This window comes from Gopherus flavomarginatus, chromosome 7 (genome assembly GCF_025201925.1).
Source record: "Gopherus flavomarginatus isolate rGopFla2 chromosome 7, rGopFla2.mat.asm, whole genome shotgun sequence".
Classification (NCBI taxonomy): Eukaryota; Metazoa; Chordata; order Testudines; family Testudinidae; genus Gopherus; species Gopherus flavomarginatus.
In genome coordinates, this window is record NC_066623.1 from 7,696,737 (window position 1) to 7,720,005 (window position 23,269).

Here is a 23,269-nt window from a genome sequence, read left to right on the forward strand (position 1 = left end):
GCACGGGGGGGGGGGTCCGTTCCCCGGGGCGGGGGGAAGGTCTCTGCGGCACTGGAGGGTCCGTTACGGGGGGGGTCTCTGCGGCACGAGGCAGAGGCGCTGCTCCCCGGGGCTCGGAGATGGAGGCGGCCCTGAAGGGGACAACTCCCTTCCTGGCCCCCGGCGGAGACGTGGTGGCGGCCGCTGCTGTGAGCCGGCCGGGCCGCCAGAGGGCGCCGCCCCCTCGGTTGCCCGGGCTCAGCTGAGTCGCCTCGGGCCGCGCGCGCGGCCCCCGTGACTCGCCCGTGCGCGGCCCGGCCCAGCCCGGCCCAGCCCGCTCCCCCTGCCCGAAGCCGGCGGCCTGGCCCAGCCCGGAGCGGAGCGGAGCCGGCACCATGTGGCTGGGCCCCGAGGAGGTGCTGCTGGCCAACGCGCTCTGGGTCACCGAGCGGGCCAACCCCTTCTTCCTGCTGCAGCGGCGGCGGGGCCACGGCAAGGGCGGCGGCCTGACGGGTGAGGCGCCGGGCGGGACCGGGACCGAGGCCGGGGCGGCCCTACGGTTGCCTATAGCTGAGGGGGCGGGGCGGGAGCCTGGCCTGAGAGGGGACGGGAACCCAGGGCGCCCCCAGGCGGGGTGAGGGGCCCCTTCGTCGCCCCTTTCCTGCCCATAGGGATCCTAGGCAGGGCGAGAGTCCCCATGGGGAGGGTTCCCGCTGCCTTATTGGTGGCCATAAGCATCCCAGGTCTGGCTCCCCTCGCGTGCAAGGTGCGTGTGTTTGGTGAGCGACAAGGCTGACGTGCAAATAGTGACAGGAGCTGAGCTCAGCAGTGATCCCCCGGGTGCATTTAGGGGCTGGTCCCATCCCCAGTTAGGTAGGGCAGGTAGGCCAAGGTGCATGGGTAGCTTGTTAAATTTCTAAAAGGGCACCTTCCTGCATTCTCTTTTGCTGCCCTGCCTCAGCCTGGGAGACCTGACCTTAGACCTCAGTCCGTCCCCTGCTTTGCTGCACATTGGGCTACCCGCATTTCCCATCCTTGCTTGTCAACTGCCCTTCTCTCCAAATTTTTCCCATTTCATGTTGAGATGCTTGATATCATTCAGAACTGTTCGTTTCCATGTTATTCGCCATCTTTTTCTCTTTCTTCTTGCATTTTCTGGCTTCCATTCAAGGGTGGTATTTGGTAAGCGCGCTTTTTCCATGCTCAGTACATGTCCGAGCCACTGATGTCTTCTTTTGTAGATTATTTGTGAGAGGGTACCTTGTTCAGTAATTTTTCCAACTTTTTCATTTGACTTCTTATCCCTATATGTTATTCCCAGTATTCTTCTCAGACATTTGTGATGAAATGCATCCAGCTTTTGCATATCTTTTTGGTAAGTTGTGATGGTGATAACGCTTGGGAGAAGATCCTTGTAAAGATCTGCAAAGCCATTTCATTTCCCTTCCTCCTCCTTAAAACTCTCCTTTGCACTAACACCTACAAAAATCATGATAAAGGTTAGGCCACTGGTTTGCTGTGACCACTGCCAGTCATGCTGACCAATATTGTCTCATTGTTTCCTTGTGCTGCTCTGTCGTATCCATGCATTGTCTCTTATACTTAGATTAGAAGCTCTCTGGGGCAGGGACCACCCTTTTGTTTTGTTTGTACATGGCCTTAGTGCAATGTGGTCATGACTGGGGCTTCTAGATGCTACCACACTATAAATAATAATAGAAGTAGATGGAATAATTTTTTTCTGTATGGGAAAAGATAGTTGTTTGTATAATATTCATATAGTCTTGACTTGCTAAAGTATCTTCCTTTTTGTGGGTTTATATGATTGGCAACCTTTGTATGAGTTTGAGAAAGGTATTATAGTTTTAATGTGCACATATGAGAGAGTGTTTTGTGATGGATGCAGTTGGTTTAGACTTTATAGTTATGAATATTTTGTTACAGTGGCAAAATGGAAGTTGTTTGCTGGTCAGTGAGAATTATTCACTTTATTTATGTGTGCCAGATTTAGGTATAAAGCATAGTGAAGGAAGTGATCATAAAGGGTTTAACTGTGATCAAAAACCAGTGTTTGCAATCACTTTCAAAACATCTCTCAATAGAATACATACAACTTTCATTGTGTGAAACGCAGAATTAGTTATGTAAATATTGTAAAATGTATAGGTCACATTTAAGCTAGTTTGTGAAATGTATAGTATAGTCAGTTTTTATATGTCAACACTTGTTAATAAAATGTACTCAATATAAGATGATGTAATATTTACATAAATTGCTGTAGTTGTGCATTTTTCCACAATTTTTAAAGGCAAGGGGTTTTTATTCTGTTTATGTAGTGTATATCAGTTATTTGAAGAATCTTAATTATTATTTTTTTTATGCTGGAATTTCCTGTTTTCAGAAAGAAGGTATAAGAAGAGATGATTCTCTGGTGCTGTAGATCTCCTGAAAGTTTTAAACATTTAAATTAGAGAAATTAAGTGACTGAACCTAAAAGCCAATTTGATTCCAGTGCAAACTTTTTTTTTTAACATCTGAAAAGGATGGTGGCTGTCTGTGAAGTCCTAGACCTCTAGAAGCTACAGATAGGCACTGTCCTTGTTCAGTGTGTCTTAATGTTTTGGGGGAGTAGAAGAACATAGGGTTATGACTGAGTCAGTTAAGTACTTGCACCCTTAAAAGTTTGAGCACAATAGCATTTAATGTTTTCAGTCCAATATGCCATGTGTAAATTGTACACACTTGGCACTCAATCATGGCAGGTATTTAGAGAAAGTAGTCTTTTATTTTAAAAACTAATATTCTGTTAACCAACTTGTACAAATATATGCAAAGCATCTACACCAAAATCAGGCACCCATTGTGCTAGGTACTGTATGTATGCACTGTAAGAAACTGTGCATGTCCCAAAGAGCTTATAGGATAAGGCTCTAATCTTGCAGTTGATAGCAAGTGTGAACCTAACGGTCTACTCTTTCCTGTCACGTGCAGGATCAGGGCCTCAATAGATAAGACAGACAAAGGGTAGGAGAAAGGAAGTATTGTTATCTGCATTTTACAGATGGGGAACTGAGAGAAGAGATTAAACAATGAGGAGTCCTTGTGACACCTTAGAGACTAACAGATTTATTTGGGCATAAGCTTTTGTGGGCTAAAACTCACTTCAGCAGATGCACAGAGTGAAAAATACAGTAAGCAGTATATATATGAAAAGATGGGAGTTGCCTTACCAGTTGGGGGGTGAGTGCTAACGAGGCCAATTCAGTTAAGGTGGAAGTGGCCTATTCTCAACAGTTGATTACTTTTGTAGTGCTGACAAGGCCAATGCAGTCAAGGTGGACATCACCCATTTCCAGCAGTTGACACGAAGGTGTGAGTATCAGCAGAGGGAAAATTACTTTTTGTAGTGATCCATCCACTCCCAGTAGATGCAGTGCCATGTACATTGGCCAAACCGAATAGTCTCTACGCAAAAGAATAAATGGACACACATCAGACATCAAGAATTGTAACATTCAAAAACCAGTAGGACAGCATTTCAATCTCCCTGGACACTCAATAACAGACTTAAAAGTGGCAATTCTTCAACAAAAAAACTCCAAAAACAGACTTCGACGAGAAACTACAGAACTGGAATTAATTTGCAAACTGGACACCATCAAATTAGGCCTGAATAAAGACTGGAAGTGGATGGGTCATTACAAAAAGTAATTTTTCCTCTGCCAATATTCACATCTTGTCAACTGTTGGAAATGGGTGACGTCCACCTTGATTCCATTGGCCTCGTTAGCACTACAAATTTGTATCTAGTGATCAGCAGATTAAAAAATTACCCAAAACAATTTCCATTAACTATATTTTCAAATACAGAGCTTGTGGGCACTAATTTAGAATTTGTGTTTAAATGAGCCTTCTCTCTAGTTTTTTGGGGTTTTTTTATATTTCTTTCTGTACTCTTGTAGTACACCTCTACCTCGATGTAATACTGTCCTCGGGAGCCAAAAAATCTTACCACGTTATAGGTGAAACTACGTTATATTGAACTTGATTTGATCCGCCAGAGCATGCAGCCCCACCCCCCCAGAGTGCTGCTTTACCGCATTATATCCGAATTTGTGTTATATCAGGTGGTATTATAATGGGGTAGAGGTGTATATATTGCTTGGGAGACTGACAGCTATCAAAAATGAATAGTATAAAAATACAAACTCTGAAGCCTCTTGTACTGGTTATATGTAATAGAATAAGTGATAAACCAGCTTAGTGATATTTAGTAGCTTTGAAGGAGATGAAATTTAACCATTATCCAATCTTTTGAATCAGTATCAAAGTTCTCAGAGAGTTTCAATGTATCCTCTTCAGTCATTTTCAGAAAAATGATTTGCTGATTTTTATATCCCAGAGGATAAATGTTTTGGCTTGAAATTTCACTCTAAGTTAGGAGGAAATGAAAATTCCATAAAATCTCTTTTGATCAGCATAAAGTCACCAGTTCAGGAAAGCATCCGTATTCAGGACAACACTGCAGCAAAAACTTAACTTTAAACATGTGCTTAAGTGTTCTCAATAGGGATGGAACTAAGCATGTGCTTATGTGCTTTTTTAAATTGTGGCAAAGTCCTTCCACATCCTTTGGGTGGGAGACTGTAAGTCAAGAAAAGGAAGTTTTCTTTTGCATTGCAGCCTGAGGATTCATTATTTTTTTGTGATAGGGGAGAGGGAAGTTGTTAGGCTCCTGATCCCTCTGTAACCTGCAAGGGAATTCTGTAACATCTTCTGATAGAAAGAGAATTACCCTTAACATTTAGATTTAGGATCAGTTTAACAAACAACCAAACCACAAAAACAAACAGGTTTCATTTCCCTCCCTCACTCCCCCCCTTTATGGCTACTATCCCCAGTATTATCAATATTTAGTTCCAAAAGTACTTTCCTTATTTTAGTACAGTTTCATACTGTTCAGAGCAAAGACTTCTCTGCTTGTGGATCTGATCCCATTCCCATCTAAATTGCTAATTTAAGAAGTGATTAAATCAAATTTGCCTTCTAGAAATGTCACTGAGAGCTGCGAACATCAGCTTTTGCTAGTATTTGCTCAGATATTTCTCTCTGTTTGGTTCTACTCTGGTTGAGTATATCATCTTACCTGTGCTTTGCAAAGGTGGCACTGAAAGCTGTGGCCTACAAAAATCCTCTGCTGTATTATTTTTGGATTTTGTCATAGTTAAAATCTCTCCTGATTTTATAAGAATATGAAATCTGTAGGGTCTGTAACTTTCGGTTCTTCTAATAATGTTTTAGGTACATCAATGAAAACTCCCCGGAACTACCCAAAAGCATTATCTGTGTTGGGAACTGGTCTCTACCCCTAAAAACTTTATATTTTTTTTTCAAAGAGGGCTTATGATTTGAGTGCTTGCCATTTGAACAGTATTTATCTTAGACTTGAATATCTCCAGAAAAACTCTTTCCTATGTGTTCATTACAAACACTTTCATAGGAACATCTCCTTCCAAAGAAAGTTTAAAGGGAGAGTGTCACCTCGAGGCTTATAATGGACATCTGATTGCAGCCTTAACAATGAAGTTATTAACAGTGTTCAGGGTTAGCTGTTCAGTACAGATAGTTTGTTTGCTCCTATGACTGGATGTTCGCCACACCCTCTTCCAAAGTTCCAAGACTGAGACACCATTGCTCACCTGTCCCCTAGGAATGCCAAGGGGCTATGCATATTGCTTCCACCATCCGTTTGAGGCTACATTTCTCCTTATCCCAAGTCTCTTATCAATGGCTCACTTTGTTTATCTTCAAATCTTTTGTTTCCTAGGTCTGCTTGTGGGAACCCTTGATGTGGTTTTGGATTCCAGTGCTAGAGTTGCCCCTTACCGGATCTTGCACCAGACTCAGGACTCGCAAATCTATTGGGCAGTGGCATGTGGTAGGTACTACTGTGATTACTGGCAGGTGGCTACATGTATATTATTGCACCATTCAAACGGTCAGTTATACTAAGGCTGAATGTTACAACTCTCACAGGAGTTATGGATTTTTAATGTGTCCACAACTTTTTTGTGATGATAATAGGTGAAGCAATTTCATTAAGAACCTTGACAGCTCTTAAATCAAACTTCCAAGCAATATGGGTTGCTAAAACTGTCTGAGCTCCAAAATCTGAGGTCCAGTGAACTGTCAGCAAGAGCTTTATTTTCTGCAGGGGTTGTGTGGATTCTCCCTCCTCTGAGGTGTGCGTGTATGTATGCAGGAGCAATAATTTGGAGAATTTAACTGGGTTTACTAAGGACTCCTGTGGCAGAGCAACTGCTGTGCTCTGATATACTCATTGGTAGCAAAGCACAAAATGGGAACGTACAAAAATGGGAAAATGAAGGTTATTCAGGGTGCTGATCAATACCCATGATTATCTCTTTACTATATTGTCATGGCTTAGTCCTTTCCAGCCTAATTAGTGCCTGATTTTTCCTTTAACAAAATGTAATGAGAACTCCAGCCCCACATATCCTTTGCATTCCTTGTATTTGTAAAGCACCATTGCTGTACTGGAATCTTAGCATTCCTTACTGCACAAGGCCAGGTGTGAGTTGGGTAATATGCCCTTTTAATATCTGATAGAGAAGTTTGGTCATTGGGAGGATTTCGGTCCTACCCACTGATGAGGAGAAAATTGTATTCAACTCAACCTTATGGGTCAGAGTGACCAGTGTATGATGGGAAATCTTTGCTGAAGGGAAGTAAAATGTGAGCCTAAAAATAATCTCCCTCTGATCCCACAAATATCAGTTTCTGCCCCTGTTCCCCTCCTTCCTCCAGATGGCCACGCAGTCTCTCCTGTAGAGCCGCTTAAAGCCTACAGGAGAGGAGAAGCTTAGAACTGCTGCGTTCCTCCACAGAAACCCATCAACTCCCATTTGTGGGGAAGAAGACACAGGAAGAAAGCAGGAAAGCAGAATGATGGGTGAGAAACTCAGACCAGAAGGAAGCAGCATTTTTATGGATGTACATGATGCAAATTGGGATTTATATAGCAATGTGACAACAGTAAATGGTGCAACTAGCCTCAGAATCTCATTATGCATGGAGCCCTGCATCTAAGGAAGAATGTAAAGTGCATGGGCAACAACATTAGTATCACGCTGTCTGGAGTGCCTGACCACTGTGAGTGACTCTCTCAGGGCAGACTGTCAGAAAACAAGGGCAGACACCCCAACCTGGGTGGTATGTTCTAGAATTAGATTTCACCAAGCTAAAAAATGTGAACTCCTGGATCATTGTAGCAGTCTTACAGTGGAGTCACAGTCAGTCCCCTTAGCCTCTCCAGCCTATCTTGCCATGCAGGCAAACTGAACTTTGTGATAAAAGGTTATTAAAACCAAAAATCACACCACATTGGGTTTCTCCTAGTCCCAAAGTCGCTTACCCCTAGATCAATTGGTAGTCTGGATCTTACACCAGAGACGACACTGGCATCCAATTCCTTAATAAACTAACTGAAGGTTTATTGGCTAAGAAAAGGAATTAGAGTTATTGAGAGCTTAAAGCAGGTAAACCATAGTTTGTAACTCCAAATGGTGGCAGTGATGTAATAGACTGCCAGTTTCCCAAAAGTCGTTTCCAGGGCTACCCAGAATAATTCTGGGGATCTCAGTCTTCTCGTTCAGTTATTCTGCCCCGTTCTGCCTAAATATATACTAATCCATTTAACTCCTTTGATATTCACGCATAAGTGATTGGCCTAGGGCTCTGGCCTGAGGTGGTCTGTCAGGGTCAAAATTAGCTTCTTAGTTAACTACTTTAATCCTTGAATTACGTCTGAGGCAGTGTTTCCCAAACTTGGGATGCCGCTTGTGTAGGGAAAGCCCCTGGCTGGCCGGGCCAGTTTGTGTACCTGCCGCGTCCACAGGTCCAGCCATTCGCGGCTCCCACTGGCCGCGGTTCGCTGCTCCAGGCCAATGGGAGCTACTGGAAGTGGTGGCCAGTATGTCCCTCGGCCCACACACTTCCAGCAGCTCCCATTGGCCTGGAGCAGTGAACCGCCGCCAGTGGGAGCCACGATCAGCCGAACCTGCAGACGCGACGGGTAGACAAACCGGCCCGACTCGCCAGGGGCTTTCCCTACATAAGCGACATCCCAAGTTTGGGAAACACTACTCTAAGGAGTGCAGTTTTGTGCACTAAAAGGAAATATATAGCAAGTATTTGCTTGTGTCAAGGTTTTTTCCCCACTTTGAACTTTAGAGTACAAAAAGTGGGGACCTGCATGAACACTTCTAAGCTTAATTACTAGCTTAGGTCTGGTACGCTGCCAGCAGCCAGAATTTAGTGTCTGCCACACTTTCTGTTCCCCCAAAACCTTCCCTGGGGAACCCAGCTCCAAACCCCTTGGGTCTTAAAACAAGGAGAAATTAACCATCCCCCTCCTTTTCCCCCTAGACTTTCCCCTCCCTGGGTTGCTTTGAGAGGCTTCACACAGATCCAAACTCCTTGGATCTTAAAACAAAGAGGAATTAACCATCCTCCTCCTTTCCCCCCACCAGTCCCTGGTGAGTTCAGACCCAATCCCTTGGATCTTAAAACAAGGAAAAATCAATCAGGTTCTTAAAAAGAAAGCTTTTAATTAAAGAAAGAAAAGGTTAAAATTATCTCTGTAAAATCAGGATGGAAAATGCTTTACAGGGTACTCAGATTCATATAGACCAGAGGGACCCCCCCCCCCAGCCTTAAATTCAAAGTTACAGCAAAAAGAGGTAAAAATCCTTCCAGCAAAAGAACCATTTACAAGTTGAGAAAACAAACATAAGACTAATCTGCCTTGCCTGACTATTACTTACAATTTTGAAACATGAGAGACTGATTCAGAAAGATTTGGAGAGCCTGGAATGATGTCCCGTCCTTCTCAGTCCCGAGAGCGAACAACACAAAAAGCACAAACAAAGACCTCCTTCCACCAAGATTTGAAAGTATCTTGTCCCCCTATTGGTCCTCTGGTCAGGTGTTAGCCAGGTTTACTGAGCTTCTTAACCCTTTACAAGTAAAAGAGACATTAACCCTTAACCATCTGTTTATGACAAGTTGCTTATAAAATTATTAAAATATATACTTTAGAGAGAACACTTATCTTTATTAATGGGTTTTTATATTGATTTAAGAAAGAAGAATGAACAAAATTACAAAATGTTATTACATATGTGTATTTAAGGTTGTACAAAATTGTATGTATAAGGTGCTCTAGTTGTGATTGAAATACCATGTGACTGTGCATTTACAGCTTGTGTTATATTGTATAAATATGAGTGGATAGAGTTATAGTTGTATATGAAGCCTCAACTTTTGTCCTCCTTGACTATTGAGCGATTAACTGTAAAGTCCTAACATTCTTGTAATGTAGTGGTGCATATGGAACAATAATACTCTGCATGACTCTAGTGTCTTTCATAGAAAGATCTCAAACAATAATTAAGGGAAAAAAACAGAATTCCAGATTCATTCCCATGCTATAAAACACTATGCTTCCTCCAAGTCCAAAGCACCAAGCAGATACTTAGGTGCCTTTAGAATAAGTCATTTAAGATTATCTGATCCTTGTAGTTTGAAAACATGTATCAGTGGCTAAAGTTAGGCTACAGGTAAACTACTTCTTTCCTCCTGACTTTGAGTATATTTGTCTATACTCCATTGACCTAGTGAAGACACAATTCATGGTCCCCTGAGGCAGAAATATTTATTGCTGATTCTAGTTTCTAGTTTCAGATCTTGGGGTTATTTTGGTTTGTGTAACCACAGACGAGCTGGGGTAGTTTCGTTGTTAGGTGTCAACTATAGACCTTTCAGCTGTGACTCATTTGTTGCCAAGGTTGCCTCTTAACAAGGTAAGAAATAAGCCTTGTGTAGAGTAAGAGCTTCAGGGAGCTTTCTATCTTCCCTTGTCTCCCCTTCTCCTCCTTTCTTTCATCAGCAGGGGCTTCTATGCCTGCATAGAAATTCCTTGGTAGGATGGATGCTATGTCATTAAAGCAATTGAAATGTTCACCTACACATTTTTAGGAAGCCCATTTCTATACTGTTTTCAATTGGGAGTGAGTCCTGTACATAGTTGAAGTAGGATTTTAGAATTTACTGGAATTTAATTGAGGAGGAAGTTTACAACATTTTAGACTTAAACATAAATGGATTCATCTTTCAGTTGCATTTCATTATATTTCTTACTTTATCTGCTAACTACCAAAATTCTTAGTTTTTCGGTAAAGGTTTTTGTCTATCTTCTGTGCTTTCATCCTGCTCTGAAGTTATAACAATGCATATCTGATATAACCATTTCCATTACTCCATGGTTCTGACTTGAATGCAAAGTTGAGCCTGGATGAAAAGGGAGAAATCTCTTAATAAAATGTAAATTTCTGAAATAAATAGCTAAAGGAACAAAACCACAGGCCAGCTACCCTTTCTGTAGAAATGTCCCCTCCTCCTAATTTGCTCCAGCATGAAAGGGGATTTTAAGACTTGAAACTTGCTGAGGTAGTATTAAAGTGATTGACAAATAAGCTTCTTTTGAAAGAAATAAATTGTGCCAAACATCCCAAATAAATAGCACAGCAGCATTTCAAATGTGAATGTTTCACGTTTGCCTTGTTTGTTTATTTCAGGTCCATCTGCTCTCTCCTGGCAGTCATGCACAGTATTGGAGAATAGCATCAAACTGCAGGGATCCAGCAAGTCCTATTTTTCTGAAATTAGTTTGTAGAAAGTTTTCCTAATATTCTATAGGGTGTAAAATAATAATTAAGAATTAAGAAAACCTTTCCAAGCTGTGTGATTAAGGCGGGAGGGATAGCTTAGTGCTTTGAGCATTGGCCTGCTAAACCCAGAGTTGTGAGTTCAGTCCTTGAGGGGGCCATTTAGGGATCTGGGGTAAAAAAAAATTTGTCTGGGGATTATTCCTGCTTTGAGCAGGGAGTTGGACTAGATGACCTCTTGAGGTCCCTTCCTTCCCTGATATTCTATGATTTGGGGAAAAATAGGACTTATTGTACATTTGCAGGCAGGCTGACCTATAGTGTGCATGGCTGTCAATAGAAAGTGCTGCTTGTTGCCACTAGGAGGACCTGGCAGTGTCAACAACAGTTTGATTTTCAATATATATTTTTTTTAAAATGACTCCATAGCATGGGTGTAGTTGACTGGTTACAGATGCCCTGCCCGCTGTTTTCTGCAGTGATGCTTTTATTGGTTTTCTACTGTGAACTTGCAAGAAGAATGGTGTTCTGACTATTTCCTGTTTGTCCCTCTGTTAGGCTCATCTCGTAAGGAGATCACAAAGCATTGGGAATGGCTAGAGAATAACTTGCTGCAGACTCTCTCCATCTTTGATAATGAGGACGACATCACCACTTTTGTCAAGGGCAAGATACATGTAAGGGGCACATGTTTCCCTGCAGGTCATGGGGAGGCGGTGTTGAGATTTTTTACCTTTTGGAGGGGGGAAAAATTTTCCTGTAGATATTTCAATCTTCACCCTTCTCTGGACATAGGTATGCTTCAGATCTTCATACAACTTACGCTATTTTTATCAGTACTGTATTGTTGCTGGAATAGCTCAGGATTAATACATACTGCAGTAGAAATCATGTGAAAAGAGCAGATCTCAAAGAGCAACCTGCCTTTGAGAATTCTCCTGGTGCAATAACTCACGAAAACCTTCTTCCCGTCTGATATCATCCCAATGAGCTGTATCTTTGGCAGAAAGAAACAAGAGGACCACATTGCACTGCTCTGACCCCCCCCCATGTTTGTCACCAGATAATTTAGCCTGTAAACAATGCATTTTCCCCTGCTAGGACTATCCAGAATCTGTCTCTGGTGTAAGGTGACTGTTTCCTAATTCCCACGATGCTCTGTTTCAAACAAACACTAGCAACTCTGCTGGTTGAGGGGTTAACTAAGAAAGAATCAGTCTGAAATGTAAGTGGGTAGGGCCTTGGATTTTTTTGGGGACACTGAGTAAGTAATCTTGCCCCCCTGGTGTGATGAGGGTAGAGTCAGCTGTTGCCCAGTTAGTAGAGATAGTGAAGGAGGTGGATGGACCAGGTCTCTGAATGCTTGACAGTTTCTCACTAGGAATATTATAGTAGTAAAGACAGCCTGAGAATGTCAGAAACAGTGCTTTTGTCTCAGCATGTTGATATAGATTATTAATTCCCTAGATGATCTGGATGCTCATTTTCTGATACTTGCTCTTCTCTTGTGTTTTATAGCAACAGTTGAACTTGGCTGATGTACCTTCACTGTCAGTCCCTAGATCCAAATGACCATGAGTTGCTGGCATTTTTGGTGAAGGGCCTTTAACTCTGGATTTTGCTGTCCTGGTAGTGCCCAAAGCTAAGCTTTGGAAACGGTGCAAAGCTCCCCTGACCTATTTCGGCCTTTGCCTGAAGTCTAGGCTGGAATATGTTATCCATACTTTGGTTCGGTAGATGGAGGCACAGTTGTAGATGCAGCCATAGATACAGTTGTGTCCACACTACTAAAAATTGAAAATCAAGCTGTTTATAAACTAGACTGTAGATTTGACAATGATGCTAGGAGCTAATGTGATGATCCATGCTCTGGAGAGATGGAGGTGATAAGAGCAAGAAATAACTAAAGTGGGCAGCTTGGAAACAGTAGTACTACCCACGCAGTGGCTCTGCCATCAAGGCTGCTGTCTCTAACAGAGAAGGGCATCTGTGCTTGCTGAAAAGGACACTCTACGCTCTGATAAGCTAAGAAACTGATCTATTTTTAAAATCCTCCTATCCTTAAAATAGATCTGTGAATGTTCCAGAAAAAATCCTTCTAATAGAAATATGATAATAGCATACATTTTGAGTCACAAATTGATGTGTGCTCCTGGATATTGGTAACACAGAGGCAGCTTCTTTTTCAGCATCTTAGCTGTTGAATTTGAATTTTTTAAAGGGGGAGAAATACTTGATTTTCAGGGTAGGAAGTGCAAGTTGTGGACCATTGTCAAGGAGAACTCTTTATATTTTAACCCATCAAGGCTGATAGGGTCTATTTTACTGAGATCCTGAGGACATGTAACTCCCATTGAAGTTGTGTAAGTTGTAGTTGCTTGTTGTCTCTGAAAATCAGACCCACGGTGTCACTGTAAATCAATGGTAGTTTTTTAGATGGTATTGAAAGGGGAGATAAAAATCTCCATAAAGTAGGAGTGACTTGTTACTGTAATCTAGAAAACAAAACATTAAGACATCATTGGGAGTTGTGACTGTGAAAAATTGTTTTTCTTGAGACTCCTTTGTATCTCCGTCAGGTTCCTTGCCTGTTTCCCGCAACTCTTGGGTTACTGGCAGTCCTTTGCTTCTGGTTAAACAGAATAGGACAGAGCTCTCTCTCTCTAGTGTCCATTGGTGCTGTCTGCAGAACTCCAAGCCCTCTAGGGAGCATGGTCACTCTTCAGCAGTACCAGGAATTGACCTCCGATCTCCTGCATGGCAGCATAGAGTGCTAACTCTGAGTTACCAGGCCGGTCAGGAGAAGGTCACTGCAGTATAATTTATGGACACTAGCTTTAAGTGTGTGTTCAGGCATAGGTTCACCTTTAACAGGATTCCAAGCTGTCTGATTTGTTGTTCTTATTAACCGTCTCTGTTATGCCTTTAACCTGGATCGGGTGTGGAGTCCCTTGCCATGTTCTTCCTCCCTCTCTCTGAGATTGTGCTACTTTAACATTGTAAGTGGATGCAGCACTAATGTTTCCACTTTCTATCGTCCTCTCCTCTCCCTTCAGGGCATTATTGCTGAAGAGAACAAGAATCAGCAGCCCCAGGGTGAAGAGGACCCAGGTAAATTTAAGGAGGCTGAACTCAAGATGCGGAAACAGTTTGGAATGCCTGAGGTGGAGAAGCTAGTCAATTACTATTCTTGCAGCTATTGGAAAGGGCGTGTTCCAAGGCAGGGCTGGCTATATCTGACTGTCAATCACCTCTGTTTCTACTCCTTTCTGCTGGGCAAAGAAGGTAAGTTATGGCTTGCTATGTGCTCTTGTCTGCCACTTCTCCCTTGATATAGTTGATCGTTGGTGTGGGCTTTTTGGCTGTTTTAATTTTTTTTCCCCATGGAAATCCTCTTTTTAGCCCCAGCACACAGCCTTCAGGTTCCACTTACACTTGTCATCTAGCTTTCTTGTGACTTTATGGGTAGAATTCTCAAAAGCACCTAAAGTGATATAGAAGCCTGTGACTAAGTCTGCACTGCCCTGCAGTTCAGAATATGGGGGTGTGAACAGTGCACATAGAAGTGCTGCACTGTAACTCCCCCAAGTGGATGCTGAGAGCGAAAACTGAAAGGTTCCTCATTCGCATTAATGTAGTCCTGTTTGGGGTTCTTTATTGGAGGTTTCAGATCTTGATGGCATTTGTCTCAGGAGTTACTCCATTGTCCGTAGTTATCTGCTATGGATGAGATATGAAAACCTGGGAAGATTTAATTAGGAGTATGCACTGATTCAGCAATATTCAGGTGGGATCCAGTATTGTTTCATAGACCAGTTATTCTCAGACGGTGCTTCCTTTATGGTGAAGCACTTGGGAAGAAAAAAAAATTGCCCAACAATAGGAAAAGAAATAGCAAGTCTTGCTTGCTACTTTGACTCTTCTCCTATTGGCTGTGTGTGTTTTGCATCACATTGTAATTGGTGGGTTTACTTTGGGTGCTTCCTTAGTGACCCTGGTAGTCCAGTGGGTGGACGTGACACAGCTGGGAAAAAACGCCACACTGCTGTTCCCTGAGTGCATTAAAGTGAGTACCAGGGATAGCGAACTTTACTTCTCCATGTTCCTCAACATCAATGAGACCTTCAAGCTGATGGAACAACTGGCTAATATCGCCATGCGACAGCTATTGGACAACGAGGGCTTCCTGGAGGACAAGTCCCTTCCCAAGCCCAGCAAGCCTCTAAAGAACATCTCTGCACTCAAAAGGTGTGTGTCTCTTCCAGCAGTGGAAATGGGGACAAGGGAAGTCGGGAGAGCAGGAAAGTCAAAGAATAGGTGTACATTATTTGGTAATATTGATACTGATTAGCACCTAGGCCCAAATCTGAATCAAGGCTTGATTACTTTAGGTGCTAGATAATCTCTGACATTCCCCCCTTGTACTTATGCTCGTTTTTGTCCTGAGTACCATTCATTTATTTTTTAGACAAGTTCAGTTTTCCCCGTGTGCATGAAGGCATAGACTGAACTTTCAATGATCCCTATCTGAAAATAATCATGTAAGCAGAATTTGTTTCTATTGGAGATGACTTAATCTACAATACCTTCTGCTTTGGTACAGTAATGCATGCCTTCCCCAAGTGCAACTATTTAGAAGCATCCTTTCAGGATCCCTATATTTCCCCCCAATCCTCTGCTTTGATCTCCTTTTATTAAAAGATGAGGGTCTTTTAAAAAATCATAGTACACTTCTAGCATTTTACATCTTCAAAGTATTGTACACATTTTAATAGTACCACTGTTTTGGGATGGAAGGTTGCACAGTCATTTAAATCCATCTGTTTCAACCTTGTGGTGATTTCCCTCAAAGTATTTATCTGCGAGAGTAAGGTATATTTTATGTTTATGAGATGCACCCGAGAGAAACCTTGTTTTATCTTTTAAGTACTTGTGCTCCAGAGAATGTGTGGGTGTTGTGATATATCTCAGTTTGAAAAGTGAACAGTGAGAAGATGAGAGGCATTCCTGCACGCTGTGGCTGGAATGAACCTTTGGTTGTGGTGTTTCCTTCTTAGGATTTTGAGGATGGAGGGTGAGGCCATTCATGCCTCTCAGTGTGGGGATTACCCTTCTCTCTTTTTTCCCCCCAGAGATCTGGATGCTCGAGCCAAAAGTGATTGGTACCGTGCCACCTTCCGGCTGCCCAAGGATGAACGCCTGGATGGACATACAGACTGCACCTTGTGGACTCCATTTAACAAGATGCACATCCCTGGCCAGATGTTTGTTTCCAGCAATTACATCTGTTTTGCCAGCAAGGCAGAGGAGGCCTGTCACCTCATCATTCCACTCAGGGAGGTGGGAACCTGTTAGAATGAAAAGCCACTTATCCATCAGGACTTCAAGCTTTTGGTCTTTAGCTTTTGGGTGTTTCTGGTGCTTACAGGTTGTGAAACCTGACTCTTGACCACAGTAGGTTAATCCATAGGCTAAGAACATAAGAACAGCCATACTGGGTCAGACCAAAGGTCCATCTAGCCCAGTATCCTGTCTTCCAATAGTGGCCAATGACAGGTGCTTCAAAGGGAATGAACAGAAAAGGTAATCATCAAGTGATCCATCCCCTGTCGCTCATTCCCAGCGTCTGGCAAACAGAGGCTAAGGACACCTCAGAGCATGTTTTGCATCCCTGGTCATCTTGGCTCATAGCCATTGATGGACCTATCCTCCATGAATTTAACTAGTTCTTTTTTGAACCCTATTATAGTCTTGGCCTTCACAACATCCTCTGGCAAAGAGCTCCACAGGTCGACTGCGAGAGACTTGTGAAGAAATACTTCATTTTGTTTGTTTTAAACCTGCTGCCTATAAATTTAATTTGGTGACCCCTGATTCTTGTGTTATGAGGAGTAAATAACACTTCCTTATTTACTTTCTCCATACCAGTCATAATTTTATAGACCTCAATCATATCCCCCCTTAGTTATCTCTTTTCCAAGCTGAAAAGTCCCATTCTTATTAATATCTCCACATATGGAAGCAGTTCCATAACCCTAATATTTTTTGTTGCCCTTTTCTGTACCTTTTCTAATTCCAGTTTATCTCTTTTGAGATGAGGTGATCACATCTGCACACAGTATTCAAGATGTGGGCATTCCATGGATTTAGAGAGAGGCAATATGATGTATTTTGTCTTCTTATCTATCTACCTAATGATTCCCAAATGGGTTCAAAAGAAATGGCAGTTTATTTAGGTACTGGGGGATTCTTTCGTAATGGGCAATGATTCTAGCAAAAGACTGAAATCTATTCCTATTGAAAGAGAAATCTGTCTCCAAAACCCGAGTAACAGGGAAGGAAGCAAAGGTAGAAAACACAGAGAGACAAGTCAAACTTTCAGTGTTTAACAAAGTCTGTGGAGGGGATAGCTCAGTGGTTTGAGCATCAGCCTCCTAAACCCAGGGTTGTGGGTTCACTCCTTGAGGAGGCCATTTAGGGAATGGAGGTAAAATTCTGTGTGGGGATTGGTCCTGCTTGGAGCAGAGGGTTGGACTAGATGACCTCCAGAGGTCCCTTCCAACCCTATGATTCTATGACGTTGTGACTGTTGGCTTTCTGGTGCTTTGGGTTTTGGTTTTTTTACATTTTAGATTTTGTTTTTTGTCTCCTGCTTGTAAAAGAAAGACCTCTTAGCAGCTTGAATGTAGCATTTTCCCCTGTGCTACCTTGTCCATTCCCATTTGGCAAACAGATTTTTTTCTTCTATTTTTAATTAAGCTGAAATGCATTTTGCTTGTGTGCCATCATTAATTAAATCTGGTCAGCTCCTTCAATAGCACTTGTTAACTACCTGTACCAGAAGGAAGGGGGAACAACAACAAAATATTTTTTGTGTAGCTCTTCTGAAAAAAAAAGCTTTCAGGGTGTCTTGCTCTGTTCTGTAGTAGTGGAGATAGGGCTACTGTTAGAGAATCAGGCACAGCTGTCTGTGCACAGTGCAGGTGAGCACACCTGTCTGCCTTGGCATTTTCTCTCCTATTCTAGAAAAGTAGCATCTTTTTAAACAAGCTCTTCTATTTTCTTATTTTGTTTATACGCTCAATTTTGTGAATAGGAAAAAAGGTAAAATCTTATTCACATTGCTTATGTTTTTATTCTTTCAGTTTAAAAGGGGACTCAGCATCTTGATGGAGGGCAGTGAAAAGTCTGTCCTTCAGCTGAGGAAAGCCCTCTGATCTTTCTGTATAAACCAGAGCACATGGCAGGCATGAGGAAGCAGGTGTTTAAAAAGCAAAGTAAACTCCTCTTTGTGGGGGTACTCCATCAGTTTTCTCCCCCTTCTTTCCACACCAGCCACCACTATCATTCCTGTAAAAACCACATCAACTACAGCAGAGGCTGCTGGCTGCGACCAGCTTGCATGTGTCTCGTTAAATGTCTTGATGATGGAGTTGATGTGTTGGCAAAAATTAATACCGGAAGGTTAATCCAGGTTATAAATGTTTTATAGCAAGTTAAATTTGGCCCTGCATCTCGGAGTCCCTTTTAATGATCACGTGGAAATGATGGAATCCTGCTATATTCAAATTGCCTGTGACTGTCTTTTCCAGGTGGCAGTTGTTGAGAAAGCAGACAGCTCCAGTGTCTTGCCCCGCCCTCTCTCCATCAGCACCAAAAGTAAAATGACCTTCCTCTTCGCCAACCTGAAGGACCGAGATTTCCTGGTACAGAGAATCTCTGACTTTTTGCAGAGAACGCCCTCAAAGAAATCAGATGGCTCTGGCAGAAAGTGGAAGGGGAGCTTCAGTGAGACTGGATGTGAGGTACTAGGGCAGAGTTCTGGAGGGGGCTTTCCACCTTTCCAAAGAGACGCTTGTTGCATTGTCTACTCCAGCAAATGGCGTCTTCCTACAGACTGCTACTCTGAAAGCTGGAGGCTGACTAAGCTCAGACATTTCAGGTCTTTATAAAGAGAAACAGTAGGAATAAGACCTATTTACATCAATTTCCCATTTGTCACCGTCCTCTGCAGATTAGGGAAGTTACCCATTTCATTGGCTAGAGTTGAATTATAATTTCTCAGGATAAAGAAAGCTAGTTCCTGCGAGCCTGAGCCTCACAGAGAAAATGGTGTTTATGCTGGGGGAGTGCTGTTGGCAAGGGGAAAGGAAGTAGGCAGCATCTATTGCTTTGAAAGGCAGGGGAAGAGAGAGAGAGGCTGAAATATCAGACTAGATTCTCTGGTCCCCTGTGCCCTTCTGCACAGTCAATCAGTGTAAAGCGAGCAGAAACCTCCTAAATCCCATGCCGGGGATACCCTCAGCATGGGACAGTCCCCAGGAACTGTAAAGCGTCCCTTTCCACAACCCCTGATGTGGGGGACATGTCAGGGTGGGCAAGGGAAGTGACCAGTGCTAAATATGCTCTGGTAATCCCCAGCTGGCAGAGTTTGGAGCAGCCTCTAGTGACTCCTGTTTGTTACAGTCAGTGAGATCTGGATACAGCAGAGGATCAGAGGGGTAGCCGTGTTAGTCCGTATCCACGCAAACAATGAGGAGTCTGGTGGCACCTTAAAGACTAACCGATGTGTTAGTCTTTAAGGTGCTGCCGGACTCCTCATTGTTACAGTAGAGGATGTGGCCCAGTAGGTCTCCTAAGGATGCACAAGACAATAAATCTTAATACATTAATGAATTATGGGTGAAGATCATAGAATAGTTCTTAAAGCTAACTAATGGATAGCTCTGGGGACTGGGATACAGAATGTTTTTCTGATGAGATACAGAAGTTTTTACTTTTAGGTTAGTGCCCAGAAGTGGCATTACTACTGTTCGGTAGCCTGTTGGCCATCTCCATCTAATCTTTGTTGGCAGGTGTCCACGTCACAGCTGGCACCTTTGTTAGTCTGGGTAGAAAGCGGAAATATAGAGTGGGCTTGGAGACTGAGCTCCTTTTTAGTCTAGGCATCAGTTCTGCAAGGGCTGGGTTGCAGTGTATTGGTTAGGCCACAGGGAGAAGTCAGCATGTATTGTAGAGAGGTCTTCAGTGTAGTATTTGACCACACAAAATGTGCTTGCAAAATAAACAGTAGAAGCTTTTTATGCTTTTTTTCAGATTATATATTTTTGTTCTTCAGGAGTTTCCAGAGCTCTCTTCCTGCAGTCCACCTGCAGTCAGTCCAACCTCTACTCTCACCAACCAGTTTGTCAGCTTCTGTGCAGGGGAGGTGCCAACGGCCTCCCAGGGGCTACTCAAACTCTTCAGGAGAGACTCCGAGGAGCTCTTGGGACCCAAAGGGGTATGCAAGCTGCTTACATATAATGTAAAATAACTATTGCAATGAGTTTGGTGTCAAAGTGAAGTGCTGACTAGAACAGGCAGGGATAGTGAAAGCTTCCTTGTTCTTCATTCTGTACTCCAAAGCTCCATCAGTGCATCTCCCCACTGACCTGTATCACCAGCTGCAGTTCCATTGCTAGGCTCCATACAGCTCTGGAAATGCATCTTAGCTGTAACCCAAGCACTATCTTGATTTTCCAGTCGTGGGCCACTTGAGCAAAGACTACCAATTGTGCTAAATTCTTGTGCTTTTGCGATATTGACAAGTACACATTGAGTCAGTTTCGCTTTCACTTGAGATTTCCAAGAGCTTTAGCCGGGGTACGGGGACGTGGTAATTTTAACCATGTAGTAAGAGAACGCCCTGAGTTGGTTACATTTGTGTTGTAGATGAGACATTAAATGTTGATTGAGGCCACCAAACTCATTTCACTTGTGATCTTTTTAAAATCAGATCTTTGAGATGAAGGATGATGTGTCATGACTGCAGTGCCATCCATCACCTCCTCAACTGGTGCCTCTTTTTATTCAAGTAAAAGCTGTGTCAATGTCATGTTTCAACCTACTTGCTTGCACATTTTGGCAGTGAATACTTAGAAACTTGATACAGATGATCAATTGTTCATAAATTATGTACATAGTGAATGTAGCACATCATAGAGTAAGAAAGAAGGAACAGTTTAAATGTGGCACTGTATTTCCTTTGTCAAGTACAGGCTTGAGTATTATGAAACCTCCCATTCTTTAGGTGAACTTGATGAAAATGCTTTAATCCATCCAAATAGTTCTGTTTGTTTTTCCCTTTTAGGCAAAGGAGAAGATGAAGGAAGAGTCATGGAATATTCATTTCTTTGAGTATGGGCGAGGAATGTGTATGTATCGCACAGCCAAGACCCGTGAACTGGTACTAAAAGGGATCCCAGAGAATCTTCGTGGAGAGTTGTGGCTCTTGTTCTCAGGTAAAAAGCTCTACTGTACACTCAAGACAGTTCCCAGTTAACGGGTAGCCCTTCTGCAGTTAACAAATATCAGGCCCTCTGCAAATTTCCGAGGTTGGGAGAGTTAAATGGTCATATCTAAATGGATCACATTTATTTCTAAGTTAATCATGTACTCCCAGGTGTACTCCATCTGCATGAAGCTTTAGAGAGACCCAATTTCTCTCACAATTTGTATGCAATATACCAGCAGGTGCTTTCTGAAGAGATTATGATCTGTTGCCTGCTAGGATTGAATGACAGTATAGTGACAGGATATTCTAAATTTCCTCCTCCCAGTTGATACATAGTAATCTTTGTCAGGATTGTGACTCTCAGAAGCTGGGGAATTATCTGATTTAACTGCAGATTTGTTTCTGAACCTTGAGATCTGCTTGTATTCATTTGAGTCTATGTACCATCCCCTGTCTGCCCCTTCACGGAAACTTTGGGAACAAGCGAGTGAAGCAATGCCTTTGTCATTGTAGGGGCCTGGAATGAGATGGTGACGCTTCCTGGGTACTATGCAGAGCTGGTGGAAAAGTCAATGGGGAAATACAGCCTTGCCACAGAGGAAATTGAGCGAGACCTGCACCGTTCCATGCCAGAGCACCCTGCCTTTCAGAATGAGTTGGGGATCGCTGCCCTTCGGAGGGTCCTGACAGCTTATGCATTCCGAAACCCCACAATCGGGTACTGTCAGGTAAGAGGGGAGTATAAATTAGCCATCCCACATTTTGGACATTACTAAGAGCCAACCCCCCATTTTAAAGACGTTTCATACTGCAATTTGGGATCCTCCTTGATGATGCCCTTGTACTCTAACAATAAGGCAGAGGCTGCTGCATTGTAAAACTGTAAGTGTCCTTTGGATGTGATGATAAATCACTTTGTTCAGCCTATCTCTAGTGACTGTGAGCCACAGAATATTTTATTAGACTGGGGAGAGGCCCAGTGTCCTGGCTAACTTTTCCTTACTCAGTAAAAGCACCTTCTAGTTTCCTAAGTAGTGCATGAGAACTGGCTGAGATTATGAAGACAGCTGTATTGACCGTGCACAGCCTGCATCAAATTCATTAATTTGTAAACTGCTATAGAATATCCAGAGTATGTAGAAACTGAGTAGTTTTGTGTATCCTTTGGATATTTACAGCCCCCTTCACACTGCTCTATTCTCTGCATTTTCAGTGTAAATACCATTTTCAAGGTTTTTAGTAACCTGGTTAATTAATACTAATACTTTGCATCCATGGATCAGAGTTCTTTACAAGGATGCGTGGAGTTATCCCCATTTCACAGCTGCAGGAGCTGAGGCTTAGAGTGCTTAGCTGGAAATAGAAATAGATCTTCTGACTCCCAGTCCCCTACCTTATCCATAGGAGCATAGTATTTTAACCACATTTATCTCACATTTATAGTGTCCCATTACCTTCCTGAACATCCTCAGCTAATGTGGTATTTTCCTCTCCATGCATGTTTGTGTCACTCTACCTGCTTGTAGGCCATGAACATCGTGACATCGGTACTGTTGCTGTACTGCAATGAGGAAGAGGCTTTCTGGCTCCTGGTGGCCTTGTGTGAGCGGATGCTGCCAGATTACTACAATTCCAGGGTAGTGGGTGAGTCTATCAAATTCATCATGGGGGCTGGCATTTCCTTCTACTATACAATCAGCAAGAAAGAAGGACAGTCGTATTTATTAACAGACCATTAAACACAGTGCATTTGAAAGAGTGTGGGACTTGAGCCGATGAAAGCTTTGTCCTCATTAGTGATGTGTAAAGAATTTCCTGCAAATTCTAAATATCCAGTTATTCTCCCTGGGATAATTCAGTTCTTAATCCTTCAGGACCAGACAGCTATTAATTGGAGGGAAGACAGAAAAGAGAATCAGAAATGGGAGGGAGCTGGAGGGCTAGACTTACAGGGAAAGATTTAAAAAAGCTATATGTGTACATGGCTAGAGGGTGGGGAAGGCCATAACAGTCTACCAAGTATTTGAAGGGTGTAAACACAAAGAAATGGTGGCAGGAGTTATTTAGGTTGGTACACGGGGGTATAAATAGGAATGATGGGATGAAATTAGAAAAAAAAAATAGGCTATCAAATACTTCCTCATTGTGAGATCAGTTCAGTTGTAGAATAATCTCCCAAGGGAAGTTGTGGAACCCCATTGCTTGGCACTTCTAAAATTAGACTGGATAAAAGCACTAAAGTATGTGCTGTAAGCGACTGTCCCACACA

At 42.7% G+C, this 23,269-nt stretch overlaps 1 protein-coding gene across 6 annotated transcripts in view; it reads left to right on the top strand.

Annotated features, from left to right (window-relative positions):
- The first annotated feature begins 354 nt into the window (after positions 1-354).
- TBC1D9B (TBC1 domain family member 9B) overlaps positions 355-23,269 on the top strand; it is a 46,841-nt gene continuing 23,926 nt past the window's right edge. For 2 of the 6 annotated variants that reach the window (XM_050961504.1, XM_050961506.1), the window contains exons 1-11: positions 355-492; positions 5,807-5,917; positions 11,286-11,404; positions 13,784-14,012; positions 14,717-14,975; positions 15,860-16,067; positions 18,320-18,532; positions 19,846-20,007; positions 20,857-21,007; positions 21,514-21,728; positions 22,527-22,644. In XM_050961504.1, the coding sequence (XP_050817461.1) occupies positions 375-492; positions 5,807-5,917; positions 11,286-11,404; positions 13,784-14,012; positions 14,717-14,975; positions 15,860-16,067; positions 18,320-18,532; positions 19,846-20,007; positions 20,857-21,007; positions 21,514-21,728; positions 22,527-22,644 (1,903 nt within the window). In that variant the 5' untranslated portion in view covers positions 355-374. Of the gene's footprint in view, positions 493-648; positions 746-5,806; positions 5,918-6,887; positions 6,948-11,284; positions 11,405-13,783; positions 14,013-14,716; positions 14,976-15,859; positions 16,068-18,319; positions 18,533-19,845; positions 20,008-20,856; positions 21,008-21,513; positions 21,729-22,526; positions 22,645-23,269 lie in introns of those variants that run through there. The other 4 variants (XM_050961507.1, XM_050961503.1, XM_050961505.1 and 1 more) reach the window with 4 other exon arrangements.